Genomic DNA, 16,438 nt, shown 5'->3' on the forward strand with positions numbered 1-16,438 from the left:
ATTTGACATATCTTTTATAGGGCAATAATTTTACTCATTGAACTTTTAAAAAAAAATATTAAGAACAATGATTGTACCCTAACACAAATAGACTATATATTTCTACGTAAATTAATCAAAGAAAATGTAATAAAATAATTATAACAATAACAACATACACAATAGATTTATTTTAACTATGATTAATTACTAAACTTAATAGTTAAGACACATTAGCATTCGTTTGCTCTTGATGACATATTGATGATGATATATTGGGTTTTGTTCATTTTTCGTGATTCTGCTACGAGCAATCTCCATTTGAAGAGTACCTACATATAGCTAAACTCGACTCATAGATAATACCATAACATATAAGTTGACTGCCACTCAATAACTGTAAAACCTCTAAGCTGAGTTAATTTCTCTTTTTGCTTTCCCCAGAACTTGTGCTCCAAGTATAGCCATCGCCGGGCAACTCGCTCCTTATCAATGGCGATAGCCAGGCAATGTGCATGCGCTGGCCAAAGACACTTCGCAGATTCGCGTAGAGTCCATTATTGTATTTGTGCTGCTTGCCACTCTCCGCACACACCTCGCCGCGCAGCACGATGGGCACATGGTAGACGAGGATCACAACCGAATAGAGCAGCGCCAAGATGTTCAGGCTATAGAAGAGTAGCTGCAGGTTGGTCCAGAAGCTGCCAATGACCAGCATGAATATGGGGCAGGCCACCTTGAGGGCCGTTAGCCAGTTGCAGTAGACATCTGCATTGAGTATCCACATGAACACCGAGTTGTAGGAGAGAGCATAGACCGAACCGATAAACAAATACATGGTGAAGAGCATAAAGTAGCGATGATTCTCGTGCCCGATGCAGCAGCCCGTAAAGAGACAGTGGTGATCGCGCTTCAGTATGCACACGCCGCACACCTTGCAGTGCCACGATCTGGGAGGTGCTAAACGATCGCAGGTCGTGCAATGCCGCCAGTCTAAACGAGCTGCGTCGCCTTCTGGTGGCGCTTTGACCCGCTCTACAAACAGAGAGAGAGAGAGAGAGAGAGAGAGAGAGAGAGAGAGAGTGATAGTGAGAGCTAGCAATATTGTTTGCAATTAAAATACTCACGATCAACGCTCGTGTCGATCATCATGCAAGCCAGCATGTTGCCCTTTATATTGAAGAGCAGAAACATGGCCATGAGGAATGTGAATGTGTGCAAAAATCCGCCGGGCTCGTGTATTGCGGGCAGCACTACGATGATCTCAAATATGAAAACAATGGGCAGAAATACTCCAATCACCAGGTAGCACAATATATCCACCAGCCGCCGGGGCAGCGGATTCCGTCTCACTCTCATTGCGACTAAAATCGCATGGAGCAACTGATCGACTGCTGTGCGTAGAGCGAAGCTTCTTCTTCTGTCGGCCTCTCGCAACCGGTTGGCGATCACGTGCGGAAGCTTTTTAGCTTTGCGCGCAGAGCTTTCTTATCAGACTTCCACAACAATTCAGATACATTTGTAGCTGCAATTGCACACCTTATAGAGTGACTAGATACTTGTTGCGTCATTTGTAGGCCAAGAGATACGAGTTTGTTTAACGAAAGAGTTAAAGTTGCTTGAGAGAGAGAGAGAGAGGGGGAGAGAGAGAGGGAATATCGATTACAATTCTTTATCTTATCGAACTGTATGCAGGTGCATAATTATTTATAGCTATATATGCTCATATTAATAAGCTCGATATGTGTTGATATGCACAGCTCTGAATCGCTTCAACATCTATTTTTGTGTATGCTGCACATGTTAGACTATTATATACCCTGTAAACCAAATCATGTTATAAGATGGAGAATATATTGTATATATAGTATTCTCTCTTTCTTCATGTCAGCTCTTCCTTTAATCTAAGCTATAAATATCAAATATCCAAGAAGTAAAATATTTCTGATAAGAATGAATGCTCAAAAAGTTTAATCAATTTAGTTAAAGGTGTAAAAATAGGGGAAACGAGAGAGAGGCAAAGAAAGAGAGACAGAGGGAGTGAAACAGAGAGAGAGAGAGAGAGTCATAACTAGAAAAGAATTGAAAAGTGATGTAAAAAAAGGCATTATTAATTTGCGAGCACTACAATATAAATACCTCTTTTAATTCATGAGAAGCGCATAGAAGAGCATCAGCAAAATTTTTTGATTGCTCAGCAAAATTATTTTGACAAAATTCACACTCAGATATTTTACATTGATGACCGACAAAAATTAACATATCAGTATCATATATATGTATATATTTATTTATATATACCCATTAACTATTTCGAGCCACACAAATCCAGTGCATGCAGTAATTAATACATAAGTGATTTGAGTGAAATGCGTATTGAATATTTTATTAGCGGCTTAAGCGAGCGTAACTGAAACCACAGAAACCAATCAGGGCAATTGCCTCAAATGATGCAATCAATAAAAGGCTTTAATTATTATTCACGGAGATACCTTTAAGTAATTACCTGGCTTAATCGCTCAATGTCCAGCAAGTGCCTGGCTATAAGTAGCTGAGAACTGTGGACAGACTTTATATAGTCCACACTGGTCGCAATGGAGGCCAAGCAGAAAAGTCGGAAAAGTTGCGCGCTCTTGCAGCATAGTTTTAAGAAAAGTTTGAAAGTGTTTCTGAAGGAAACCGGATTGCATGGACTGAAATTCGTGGGCGACTCGGAGCTGAACATCTGGGAGAGGCAAGCATCGGTAGTTGGTTTAAGTCGGATACTATTGCTAAGGACAAATTGCAGATCCTTTTTCCTGATTGCCTTTGTGGCTGCCCTTGCGATGACCTGCCAGCTGATCTCGAACATCTATGCCAAGTGGGTTAGCACGCCCGTCATCATCGGCATCAGTCCACATGCCACGTCCATACGGAAGGTGCCCTTTCCGGCTGTCACCGTCTGCAACATGAACCAGTTTCAGCGCAGCAAAGTCTTGCAATACAGAGAGTAAGTCTATATATAGAGAGAGAGATACATATATCTGAGGTCTAGCTGATTGGCAACTGCAACAGGGGCTCGCCTGAGTACGATGTCATGAAGGTCCTTTGCAATCCACGCTCGGAACGGGTCTATCACAGCACTGAGGCGGACAACAGGGCCTGGGACACGACTGTCAACAGCAGCAACACCTTAAAGATCACCGACTTTGTCAAGAATCATTCCCAGCCCTGCCACCAGATGCTGCGATACTGCCGATTCAATGGACATGTAGCGCCCTGCGCCGAAATATTCCGTCTTATCCTCACTGATGAGGGCCTCTGCTGTGTCTTTAACTTTCTGCCCGCTCACTTTATATACAAATCGCAGTAAGTGAGGAGAGTTCGGATTCCCCATTTTACCACTAACCTTTAATCTTAGCCAAGTTGAGTCAATGAGCGATATTGAAGCACTTGGATATCAGCCTGTGCCTTGGAATCCCGAAGCGGGCTATCCCGCGAAACTGCCCAAACACCACTATCCACTGCCGGGAGCTGGTATATGCTTGAAACATATATATCAGAATTATATTATAGTTAGTATCTGCTTGAATCCCTTTATTCATTATCAGGCACGGGCATTACAATGGGCTTTACTCTGGTTCTGGATGCGCAGCTGAGCGAATATTACTGCTCTTCGACGAATGGACCTGGTTTTAAGGTTGGTATATATGGCAATTATTATTATTATTATTATAATGTATTGACTACTTACCCAAACTTCTTGAAATTTTCATACTATTCATAAATATCTCTTAAAAACTATTAATTTCATTTAATATTTCTTATAAAAATGTTTTAAATATCAATAATATCAGATCAAATTTCATTTCAATTATATAGAAAATGAATTCAAATAAATTATTTATCATATAGGTCTCCATGAGCTCTCTAAGCTTTATTTACATGGACAAACTTTCTCATAGATAACATGGATGTAGCACAAAGTTCTCACACATTTTGCAGGTCCTCTTCCATAATCCCATTACAACGCCCAATGTCAAGGAGGAGGGCCTTGTGCTGGGCATTGGCTATGAGACGAACTTCCGGCTCGCGGTCAGCATGTCGGAGGCGGTGCCAGCGCTTCGCAGCATATCGCGGCAGGATCGTCAGTGTGTGTTCAATGACGAGAAGGAGCTGCTCTACCACCGGGTCTACACGCACAATTACTGTGAGAGGGAGTGCATTGCCCAATACCTGTACCAGGCCTGCACCTGTATTCCCCACAACTACCCGCTCATCTACAAGAATGCGAGTGTGTGCGGCGTCAAGGATACTGAGTGCATTCACCAGGCGAATCTACCAGAGAATGAACACAGGTCGGACAGGTGCCGAAAGGAGTGTCTGCCTAGCTGTTTCGATTTGACCTATACGGCTGATTCGCTGTATTTCCCACTGGCCAAGCGGGACTTCAAGCTGGCCAATAGGGTCGTGGCCAGCATGAACAAAAGCTATCTACTGGATAATATTGCCGTCATGCATTTATACTATCGCGAGTCGGCATACTATGGCAGTATAAAAAATGTCTACATTGGCTTCACGGAGTTCTTGTGTAAGCCGTACATATATAGAGCTCTCTCTTTACATTCATATAATATTTCCTTGCAGCTAACATTGGCGGCGTCATGGGCCTCTTTATGGGCTTCAGCGTTATCTCCATAGCTGAAATGCTTTACTTCTTGGTATTGAAACCCCTATCGGAGCTTATAGCTTGGAAATACGGCAGCAAGAAGCTACCCAGAATTGAGCGAACTCCCTCTAAACAGCAGCTGAACCAAGATAATCTAGTATGGCATACAAGGGAACTGTATCCTAAGGGCATGTCTTCAAACAAAATGCAGCCACGTGGCAAAAATGCAAAAATACTTTTAGTTAAAGATAAATATAAGTACTAAGAGCGCTCTGGGTGATGACTGAGTGAAGATCTACATTTGAGTCTATGAGTTTAAAGCTTTAAATTTAACTAGAAATGTTCTACTCTTAGGCAAAAGTCAACTACATAATATATATGCTTTCATGGCTCTACAGTGCCTGCTAAGTCTTTACCTTATGTGCATATTTGATAAAGGCCTGAATACTATATATATATAGAGTAGAGTCCAAGCCGAGCAACAAGCGCTTGGTCATTCATCTATTTAATATTAAATAATGCACCACAATTACACTTCAAGTTATTGTCGCAGCTGTGAGGGGGGCCAAGGGAACAACAAAGACTTGAATGTCATGCAGAGGGTCCCTCAGTTCCGAGTGTAATGTAATCGAAATGGTTAAATATGCAAATATTAATTATGCGAAGTTATACAAAGTCCGTATACTTAAAGCACCCACTGTACAGTGTGAGCCATCTTCGGGCATTCTAGACTAGTAAAACTAAGTCACTTTCTAAATTATGGGTTTGGCAGCAGATGCTCGCAGCCCGAATGCTGTTTGCAATTAAGAGTTTCCTTATGAAAAAGAAGTGCGGAAATAGAAGCAAGTCCTTTGGCCAAAATAATGTACAGTTGTAGTGGCTCGCCGTTGTGCTGCTGTGGCTATTATTATTATTTTATTATATTTGATGCCAATATAAGCGCATTTTGCGTAATTGCTTTCACTAGATGTGCGCACAGTGCCCGCCAACAGTTCGTGTACTGTTGTACCTCTGTATCTGCGTAGCGCTTTAACTTGCCCTTGGAGCCGTGCTGTCTTGTCCTGTGCTGCACAACACTCGAGCGCAGCAGCACTCTTATGGCTTGCCATTGTGCCACCAGCAGCACGGCCACTCTGTCAGAGTCGAGAAACTGGGCTAACGCTCGAGTACGGACGGCTCTTCCCTAGGCCAGAGCCTCTAGAAGACCTGGCATACTTATGCCTCAACGGTAATTGCTGACCCACACACAAAGTGACTAATTTTGTTCAGACACACATAAGTGCATACAGGAAAATATACATTTAATTTGAGGGCTGCTCGATGAGTACTGGGAGTTTGATGGAAATATGTATATCAAAATAAAAGGTTGATCAAGCAAGAGTGATACTATTTTGGGTAGCTATAACAACAGCTATTTAATTATCTAATATAAAGTTGTTGCATGCAGTTCAATTACAATTTATTTTACTTTTATTTTTAAGACTATATTTATATGTAGTAATATATAAATATTTAAAATGTTTATGAATACAATTCGGAAGCAATTATATTCTAATTATAAACCTATATTGCTATAAATTATTATACAAGATAAATATTTTTTAAAGACTAATTGCAAATTTTTAGTATTTTGATTTTTTTTATAAAAATATTAACAGTAAATCAAATTACGTTTTAAAAATAAATATGTGTGTATATTTTCATTTTAATTTTTTTAATTTTATTTTAAACATTTTTATAAAAATTTTCTTTGTTTGTTTGTTTTGATATATTTTGTTTGTTAGTTCGTGAATATATATATCTATATTATTAAACATGCATATTTGTAATATATATACTTTTTTTATTATTATACCCTGAACCCATTTTCAATGGGAAATCAGGGTATAATGGTTTTGTTGAAATGTATGTAACAGGGAGAAGGAGGCGTGGCAGACCCCACAAAGTATATATATTCTTGATCAGGGTGACGAGCTGAGTTGATTTGGCCCTGTCCGTCTGTCTGTCCGTCTGTCCGTCTGTCCGTCTGTCCGTATGTATGAACGCGTCGATTTCAGAAGATATAAGAGCTAGAGACTTCAAATTTTTTTTAAAATGTCCGTAATTACAGCGCGCATATCAAGTTTATCATTAAAAATCGATAACTCATCTCGATATTTTTTTATCGATAAAAAACCTTATCGAAACACAGTTATAAAATTATATCTTCTACACCTTTATTGCTAGAGTCTCCAAATTTTTAATGTATGCTTATATGCAATTTATACAATTTCGGTTTTTGTTAAAATTTACCCCCCACCTCTAAATTCACCCCCTCACCCTCACTTTTGTAAAAAGCGTATTTCAAATACTAGAGACTTGTGCTTTGGCAATTATATGCATATTCATGTTATAATCATAATCTAAAAGTTTCATGAAGATCGTACGTCCATAAAAAAAGTTATTAAACAATTAAGTTCTCATAGTAAGCGCACACTGCAGCCCATGCGTGTTTATGCGTGGTTGCTTGTATGTGTGTGTGTGTGTGTATGCGTTTGTGTCTGTATGCGTGTGTGTGTGTGTATGTGTGTCTTTATGCGTGTGTGTGTATGTTTACCTGTGTGTGCGTACGTACGTGTGTGTGTGTGTGTGTGCGTGTTTCTTGTGTAAGCTGAAAGTCGCGAAAAAGTATTGAAATATCTATTGCTCCAAGGGTTCAGGGGATCTCGTAGTCGAGCAGTCTCGACTAGAGCTTTCTTACTTGTTTATTATACAATATATATATTTTGTTTTAATTTAATTTTCGTTGACAAATTTATTTTTTCCGTGCTATTTAAATTCAGAATTTTTTACATTTAGTATTTTATTCATATTGTATTCTTTTTACATTTAGTATTTTACCCACACAATGAAGTATAGTAAACAAAAAGTCATACCAATAAGTGATAGTAAAGTGTCTTGGTAACTCTTCAAGCCGCCCTCGCAGCTGCTTGATTTGTGTCTCTTTCTGTGTGAATATCAGCAACAATTCAGTGTGGGTGAGTGCTAGGCGTGGCTCGGCCCACTCTCATAATTCCGGCCAGCAGCTGCCTGTGGTGCAGTGCGTGCTGATAAGTGGGCGGGTAAGCGGCAAGTGGGCGTGGCTAGGCGGGGTTGCTGGATTTTGCGAAAGGAATGAAATGCATTCTTGCATTTCAAGACAATTTGTGAAATTGCAGCGCTTGATGCTTCCACGTGCAATGCATCTGAGTATTTTTTTTTTTTTTTTTTTTTTTTTTTTTGGTTTATGTTTTTGCTTCGTGTTTTTATAGCAAGTCAACAATGTGGCCAAAAAGGAGACTAACAACAACTAAAATTGTAACAGAAACCAGGGCAAGCTGAGCTAGAGGAGCAGCAGGACGACCCGGCGGTGGGTGAGTGGTTTAGCTAAAGTAAAACCAAGCCAGCTCAACGATAAGACAACTGGCGCAAATGATTACGACGTGTTCATGGAATTCTATACAAGCAACAGCCACAGCTCCATAAATGTCAGGAACAAAACTGAATTCAATTCTTTATGATGCTGTTACAGAGCCAATGGCAGTTGCTGCTCTGCTTTAACGAGTCCTCGCGCAGAGCTTTGGTCCTTCAATGAAAAATTATGCTATTACTATTTGTGGAAAAGTGCAAAATGAAACGGAAACAGAAAACGTAAAGAAAAAGAAAAAGAAACAAAAACAGAGACAGCAACAGAAAGAGAGACGGAAATGGAAATGGAAACTGAACTCGAGCAGATTGAAGCATTTATTTAATATGCCATTTCGTATGAATGGGCAGACAATATAATTTGCAAGTTTCATGGGGGAAGGAGGTGAGTGGGGGGGGGGAGGTAGTTGCACATGAGTTCGAGTAATTAACATCCAATTTGTTGCTGGTAAAGTTGTCAAGTTGTCAAGACTGTGAAGCTGTGGCCATGGGGCTGTATGTGGGTCGGGTTTGATTAAGATATAAATAATTGATGTCAGCTTGTTATGCTACATATCCAGAGGTATACGGCGCACCTTGGCAGCCCTCAGCATTGTCAACTTTATGACATTCTCGCTGAGCTAGTGTGCGCCTTTATGGCTACGTTATGCACAAAGTCCCAAAGTTGTTGTGCAGCTGTTGTGGGAGAGAATGTCTTCGTTCGTTCGTTCGTTCGTTCGCTCGTTCGTTAATGTGCAGGAGGAGCAATGCACAGCATTCCTGGCACGTGGCTCTGCCCCTCCGAATGGAATGGGCAGACTAATACGAATGCCGTGTGGATGAGGGGTAGGTCGTTGAGCGGCTGGGGCTGCGGCTGCTGAAGGCTTGTTCAAATTCTACTTATAAGGATGTACATTCATGTGGGTGCTGCATATGCCCATAAGTTGCATGCGGAAAAGCAATTAAAACTTCTTGAGAGCTTCGGAAATGTTCGTTCATATTTTATGATGTGTTTTCCTCAATAATGATAGTGCAAAAGCACAAACATGCACACACACACACACAGACATACAGCCATGTTAACATGCAGACAAATATGCACATATACAGGGCACATATACACATGCATACATACATGCACATAAATATATAGTCACACATGGATAAAAATGTCACAAAACTCACAAGTCAACTAAATAATTTTAAGTGCAGCTTGCAATGAAATTTTTTGGGTAAGCATATTGGTATATACATATATGTATTTGGATATATGTATGTACATATACCATTTGCATATCTGTTTGTAAAGAAATTGTATATAAAAATGAAATGAGTAAATTGAAAGTTGCATGGAAAATCAGGGATTTTAGGCCGTTTAGTTTTTTTTGTTAAATCTAAAATTTGATTATTGAGCACATAATATTTATACCATTAAACATGTTCATAATAATATAATTATTAATAAATATTATAAAGTGCCCAGCTTTATTTTGTTAAATGCAAAATTTTATTATTGAGCACATAATATTTATACCATTTACATTTTCATAATAATATAATTATTAATAAATATTATAAAGTGCAGAATAAAACATTTGATACAATTTACAAAACTTTTTTAAACGAATTATAATATATGTACCAATTTAATTTATTTATTAATGCAAGAAATAGAACAAAAGGTTTTTACATACTTGTGCAACATATAAAGAGTTATATATTAATGCTAAGTACAACAAGTCACTAACTTTGTAAAAATCTAATTTTAATTGTGATGAACCAATGTCTTAAAACTATTAAGAAATAAAATTATTATTATTAGTATTTCTATATATAGTAGTATAGTATATGTACTTAGTATTAGTATAGTAGTGCTAATAATATAACAAAATATATTTACCAGACAAAGAAGAAGAAGAGGAGCCCTGCACTGTAGAACTGATCACCAACAAATTCGAAACACCACTGAACTTGAGCTGCAGCAGACCTGCCTTTATGTAGGGCCCATGCTGCTCTCATCGAACTCGAACTCAGCTCTCGAGCTGAGCTCTGTGACCTTGGCCTGAGTTCGATTTGACACACGATCTGAGAGGAGTAAGCAACTGAGAGCACTTTCTACTGTTTCAAGTGCTCGAGCTTAGTTTTTCTCTTAAATATATGTATGTATGTGTGTAAATATTGATGTACTTTGCTGCAGACAGACAGACAAAAAGATGTAGATTAACTAATAGACATTTCTTGATCTGCTAATTTTTTATATATGTAAATATATATCGTATACTTACATACCTGATTCACACATACAAACCATAACAATTTTTTGATAATTTGATTTAAACTAAAATATATATTTAACTATTTTATATATATTTTTCATATATCCTGCATACAGACCGTCATAATTTGTTGATATTTAGGAATTAATTAATTTCATTTCATATAAAATATATATATTAACTATATTATATGTTTATGGTCACATATATTATATATAATTCTGCATCATACACATAGTCCATTATAATTTGTTTATATTTAATAAACAAATATAGATATACTGCGAAGCTTTCTACTTGCCTCTTTCTCTCTGTCTCACTCTCCCTCTCTCTCTCACTCTCCCTCTCTCTCTCTCTCTCCTTCTCTCTCCCTCTCTCCATTGTCCCATTCTTGACCACTCGCAACTATTGCCTTTTCTATGGCCCATAAAGGAAGAGAATTATTCTCTGTCTGTCTATTCGCTCTACCTCTTCCCTGTAATCATTCTGTTTCAATTGCTGATATTTTTTGAGAGCTCTTCCTTTTGAGGGACTCTTAAACTTGCTCGTTTATGCAACTTTTTCCCGTTGCGGTTAAGTGAATAAACTTGTTTGGCACAAAAGATGTGGATCACGGCATTGAATTTAATGGCAGCCACTTAGGGCGCAATATTCGGCTGCCAAATGCTCGTCTCTAGGCGCTTGGCTAATGGAACCTTCAAGCGAGCTTTCGCCGCCCATAAAATGGCTGACAGTAATAACAAGTCGCCACCCACCGCCGCCCCGCCCGCTCACCTGTAATATTTGCGCAGGTAAGCCAAAAAAGGGTTCGAAGAATGCGTCGCACAGACGCCCGCGGCAGCTAACGAAAATACGTTGCAAATATGGAAATTTGTCGCCACGGCCACAGCCACAGCCACAGCCACGACCCACGCCGCACCGCCTAATGCAGCAAAATGCATTTGGAATTGGGTAATTTTACACATGCAAACATCGCCGTGGGCGACGCGTCATTTGGCCACGGTTCGAAATGTATTTCGGTTACGGCCAGATAATTCATACGCCGTATGTGCGGAGCGTGTTTGTCGTTGGTCTCACCGCTTGGCAGGACAGACCTGTGTGCGTGTGTGTGTGTGTGTGGGTGGGTGGGATCTGTAGAGATTGCGGAATTGAGGGACAACTGGTAAGCCTGTCAGGCTGAATAATCATGACCATCAATCAGACAGCCACTGACTGGGCGCCCAGCACACCTCATTAGGCTAATCCCACAATTGCGCACGGACGCACAGCTGGACTGGCGGATGGACAGGCGGACGGACTGGGGCACAAGCAAAGGGCTAAACACCCAACCAGCACAATTTTCCATGCGCTTTATAATATTTCATTATTACGAGCTGACTTTTGGTATGCACTGTAATGGGGTTTAAGTATTTAAAATCGTAAAGTGTGACTGGAGCTCGGACAAGATTGATCACCCGACTCTGTTAATTATCAGACGAATTATCTCGAGTGCATGTGGCTAAGCAAAGCACATGCTAACCAGCGGACAGCCCAAAGTGTTCCCAGTATTTGCCTGCCTGCTTCAAGCGCCAAGCGCAGACTCGCAATTTAGCTGCAGCGAGGAGCACAGCAGCATCCACATCCGCACTTGGACGCTGCCACTCGCACTCGAGTGCTGCCCCATAACTGTCTTGGGAAGTCAGTTTTGCACGGCCATCAAAGCCAAGCACAAGCCACGTCTGCCACCCGCCAACAGGTTGCACAGCTGCGAAATGCGTAATAATGAAAGAAAACTGAACTGAAGGCACTTGATAGGATGTCGAGAGTCTTAAATTTATATTATATGTTATTATTCATATTACATATTACTTAAGAAGATTTAATCTGACTCTAACGAATTCTTAAATCTTAATCCTAAATATAGTTATATATTTATTTTGATTTATACCAATGACAATCTTAGCTTTTAGTTTCTTTTCATTCAGCATAAGCAACTTGGAAAAATTAGAAAAAAAAGATCATATCTTAATACGCATTTAAAAAAATATATATTTTATTTTCAGATTAATAATCGGCTTTTAAGAATTATGAAAAAATGTCTTAAAATAACATTGGCTTTTTAATTTGATTATTATTACTATTTTTCCTCTAAGGTAAATAATCGAGCTTAAAAATTAAAATGCAATTCTTAGGTTAAGACTTTACTTTTTAAAATTATGAAAAATTCTAAGGCGCATTTCGAATATTTTAACTTTTTTTAATTTCAAGATTAATAATCAGACTTTTTTTATTGATAAAATGCCACATTTAAAAAAAATTTGGTTTATATTAAAAGCTAGTCGCCTTCAACAATATTTTTGTTTTTCATATTGGCCAACTTTTATGTAATTTTTGCATTTTGCATAACATATTTAAAGCCTTTAAATAATTATGAACATAATTTTGCTAAATCTGTTGGTCTTAGTTAAGATTTTAATTAGGCTGAAGCAAAACTTATTCATTAAAAAATTATGCTGCTTGTCTCGAAACACTTCGAACTCCTCCCCAAACTTATATATTATGTATGAAAGTATAAAGTTTGCTCGGCTCAGATAGAGCTAGACTCTCGTTCCACTTGAGCTTTGCTGTTCTCAGCTTTGATTCAGTATTCAGAGAGAATGCTAATAAGAATTTGAATGGGAATTTAATTGATTTAAATTTGACATTATAGCTGAAATAAATATGTATAATAATTAATATATATAGCTGAATTTCCTTTCATTTAGCATAAAAATTTTAAATTTAAATTTAAATTATTTTTATGAAATTTTCTTTATAAAACTGAAGTAAAATGCATAAAATAAATAAAAACAGAAGTAAAATTCATTAAAAAAAATAAACAAAAATATTACAGCTACTTTTTTTTATTTTATTTTTTTATAGCTAGTTAGTTCTAGAATTAGTTTTAGGCGCTGTAAATCTTTTATACATTATCTGAATAATATACTAATAGATTTTTTGATTATAATACAATAATGCGTTTAATAAATATGGTTTACAACATAATAATGCGTTTACTGATTATCACACATGAAAATCTGCAAGTTTTTTGCACTAGCTTCACTGTAATTAATTTATAAAGCCAATTATGCTGCATGGTCGCATGAATCTGGCACAGATTTATTAAATAATAAATTCAATGAATAAATTTATTAAATTATAACAATGCCAAATTTCCATTGTGCTGCGCTTGTGCACTGATAGATTTCCATAGTCAAGCCAGCCCACAAATCATTTATGAACAATTTAAGCTGATTTTAGTTTTTCAATTAGCCATTGAAGCTTGGCCATTGATTTAGCCAGTTGTGCTGCATTAATTTGTGAATCTCGCCAATGCGAAAGTCAATCAAATGAAACGCACAATTAACTGTAATTAAATCATTCGAATTTCGGTTTTTGCTGACTGCACTGGCCTCCAGAAAAAGACCCGAAAACCGAAATTCCATCTGCCATCTGCCGAGTGCCAACTGCCGAGTGCCGACTGACTGCCCCGACGCAGTCACAATCACAGATTTGTCCTAATCTCTTTGCTTTATCCTGCGTAATAATAACTACTACTTTTGCTTGCCGATGTCTCTGTCTCTTACTGTCTCTCTCTCTCTCTCTCTCTCTCTTTCTCTTTGTGTATCTGTGTCTCTCTCAGCTGCAGCTTCCTTTTCCATTTTGTATGCTCTGTGGCCAAGTTTGTGGAGTGGGGCATATGAGATTCCAAGTGACAAGTAGATTAATGTGGCCATCAATTGATAAATGTAGAGATTAGAGAATAGGCTACATTAGGCTATATTAGTGACTCAATTGCCCTATCTTTAGCAAATAATTTGTCATATATAAGTAGCTACTCTCTACTTAACTTAAATATACCTCATATTAATATGTGTAATTTATATATAGATAATCTAATTTGTTTATAAGAATTTATAGGGTATCTATTGGTCAATCACTGAGCACACTTTGCTGGCTTACTTTCCCTCTCGCTCTCCATCTTGTTTTTTGTTTTCTGTGACAGCTCATGTCTTGTTTATCTAAATCATCCGACTGTGTAAATGCCAGGCCTCGTTTCCTCTCTCCCACCCTCTCTCTCTTCCACTTCACTCCATCCGCCCCCACTCACGCCGCTGCCTGCCGGCATATGGCAAATGGGCACCGATTTCTATGCAGAGCTGGCCTGGCTTACACACTTTCAACCGTGAAACTATGCAAAAATCTGTGAAACGACAGTTTGGCAACAATGAATTGCTGAAGTGTTTCTCTTGGCTGGGTAATTGCGAGAATGGCATCGCTGCACAATATCCAGCGGCTGAACAAGCACTTGCCTCTCTCTCTCTCTCCCTCTCTCTGTCTCTATCTCTCTCTTTTACATTTGACCTATCTTTCCATGCGCATGTTAGTATTAGTGCAATCAAAAATGTATCGAAACAACTGCAGCATCTGATAAATTTGGCTTGCTGAGCAAATACCCTGTAATAAATTGAAAATATTGAAAAATATTTATTGTAATTCGATTCTTAATTATATATTATTGCTATACATGTCCCCCCTCCACTTGCCCCATTCGAGCAGCCACGCTCGTGGTCTGCGGCTGCTATTGATGTCTCTCGGAAATTGCCTTAACTTGAGACATTGGCATCATATTGATGACATTTTTTTTTTTTTTTTTTTTGCAGATGCCTGCAGCTACAAATGGCAGATAAAAAACAAAATAAATAACAAAATGGATAACACAAACTTTTACCAGCGACATCACGTGCTGCGTGGAGCAACTTTTTTGCGCTTTACTTCAGCTGTTTTCTTTTTTATTTTTTATTTTTTCTTGGCCCGTTTTTTCAGTTCCCGTGAGGCAGCTCGCGGCTCTGTCGACAGCTGGCTAAGTAAACATGTGTAGAGCCTCAATGAATGCGATTATTAATATTGATGTGTTGATATTGCCCGGGTATGATGTACAAACACGCTGATATGCGCATTACATGCATCAATTTAATAGCGATTAGCGGTAAATTTAATTTAGCGAGGAAAAAAACGGTTTATGACTTGAATTTTAGACAGTTTGCCTGCTCGGTCAAGAGCTGAATAGAGTATACTCCAATAGGGTCGCTATCAGATTTTATCAAAGTTAAAATTCTGACTTATGCACTTATATTTTTCATGGATATTTTTAAATTAATACAAATAGTTGAGTAACTTAAGCATATATCTTTTATTCCCTTGACTCTAGTGATCTTTAAATAAATAATATATAAAATAATAACTAAAACCCGCATCGTTGCCCACGCATCACATCTGCATCACATAAATCAAATGCAGCAAAACCTTGAGCTATCTAGCTCTGACAATGCTTAGCCTTGATCATCAATCATTCAGTCAGTCAGTCAGACTCAGTCAATCATCTATGTATATGTATATGTGCGAGGCGCTAAAAGACTTATCAACTATAAGTTTGCCAAGCAGCCCTTTGTGCCCGGCCATTTGGCGCTGCGCTTTCTTCAGAGTATTTCCCCAGTGTCCTTTTGTAGCCAAATCAAATAATGGCCAAGCTGTGCGTCTCCTGTGCTGTTGCTGCTGCTGCTGCGGGCTGATGTCTGCGCCGGGATTAGAGGCAGCTCAGTTGTGTTATTGCTGTTATTGCCCGGATCTGCTGCCATGCCATAAACGCTGGCTTTGCCGACGCACATAAGTTTGATTTGTTAGACGATTATGATTTGCTTTTCAGTTTTTCCCCTTTTTATATTTTGTTTATTTTTATTTTTATATTTTTGCACCTCAAGCGAGCCGTTCTTTTTTACGATACGCCCAGTCATTGCCGTGTTAAGGCGATTGGCAATTGCGGCACAGTGGTGCGGGCTGCGCCTTATTGAATTAGAAACTGGGCTAGGGGAACTCAGCAAAAGCAATAAAACCCATTTTCAGCTATTTAACGAGGTGTGTTCAATTAGGGATAGGTGAATGGAGCACCTTGAGCAGGTGTTCTATGAAAATGTTATGTGTAAAATATTTATGGATGACTGTTAAATTAATTTAGAAATTCCAATTTTTGAGTTCAAGAAGAATTAAATAATTAAATAATATAATTTTAATACCTTTAAATATGAAGTTTAAA

The 16,438-nt window shown here is 38.3% G+C and overlaps 2 protein-coding genes across 2 annotated transcripts; one reads left to right on the forward strand and one right to left on the reverse strand.

Annotated features, from left to right (window-relative positions):
- Window positions 1–14: 14 nt before the first annotated feature.
- Window positions 15–1,460, reverse strand: LOC6579729 (probable palmitoyltransferase ZDHHC24). Its single transcript, XM_032730243.2, has 2 exons — window positions 1,107–1,460; window positions 15–1,014 (listed from the first exon to the last, which is right to left on the reverse strand). Exons 1-2 carry the CDS (start codon window positions 1,336–1,338, stop codon window positions 398–400), a joined length of 849 nt encoding a protein of 282 aa, XP_032586134.1. The 5' UTR covers window positions 1,339–1,460; the 3' UTR covers window positions 15–397.
- A 1,066-nt stretch (window positions 1,461–2,526) lies between these two features.
- LOC6579730 (pickpocket protein 28) lies at window positions 2,527–6,122 on the forward strand. Its single transcript, XM_002005576.4, has 6 exons — window positions 2,527–2,968; window positions 3,034–3,327; window positions 3,380–3,495; window positions 3,570–3,658; window positions 3,964–4,549; window positions 4,606–6,122. The coding sequence occupies exons 1-6, from the start codon at window positions 2,574–2,576 to the stop codon at window positions 4,890–4,892; spliced, it is 1,767 nt and encodes a 588-aa protein (XP_002005612.2). The 5' UTR covers window positions 2,527–2,573; the 3' UTR covers window positions 4,893–6,122.
- The last annotated feature ends 10,316 nt before the right edge of the window (window positions 6,123–16,438 follow it).

This window comes from Drosophila mojavensis, unplaced genomic scaffold (assembly GCF_018153725.1).
Source record: "Drosophila mojavensis isolate 15081-1352.22 unplaced genomic scaffold, ASM1815372v1 contig_80, whole genome shotgun sequence".
Lineage (NCBI taxonomy): Eukaryota > Metazoa > Arthropoda > Insecta > Diptera > Drosophilidae > Drosophila > Drosophila mojavensis.

Excerpts from the sequence above, each read along its gene's own strand:
- LOC6579729 (XM_032730243.2), bottom strand. The coding sequence starts at position 1,338 with ATGAGAGTGAGACGGAATCCGCTGCCCCGGCGGCTGGTGGATATATTG. Across the intron at positions 1,015-1,106 it reads GATCGACACGAGCGTTGATC|AGCGGGTCAAAGCGCCACCA; the intron begins GTGAGTATTTTA and ends CTCTGTTTGTAG.
- LOC6579730 (XM_002005576.4), top strand. The coding sequence starts at position 2,574 with ATGGAGGCCAAGCAGAAAAGTCGGAAAAGTTGCGCGCTCTTGCAGCAT. Across the intron at positions 3,328-3,379 it reads CACTTTATATACAAATCGCA|CCAAGTTGAGTCAATGAGCG; the intron begins GTAAGTGAGGAG and ends CTTTAATCTTAG. Across the intron at positions 3,496-3,569 it reads CTATCCACTGCCGGGAGCTG|GCACGGGCATTACAATGGGC; the intron begins GTATATGCTTGA and ends ATTCATTATCAG.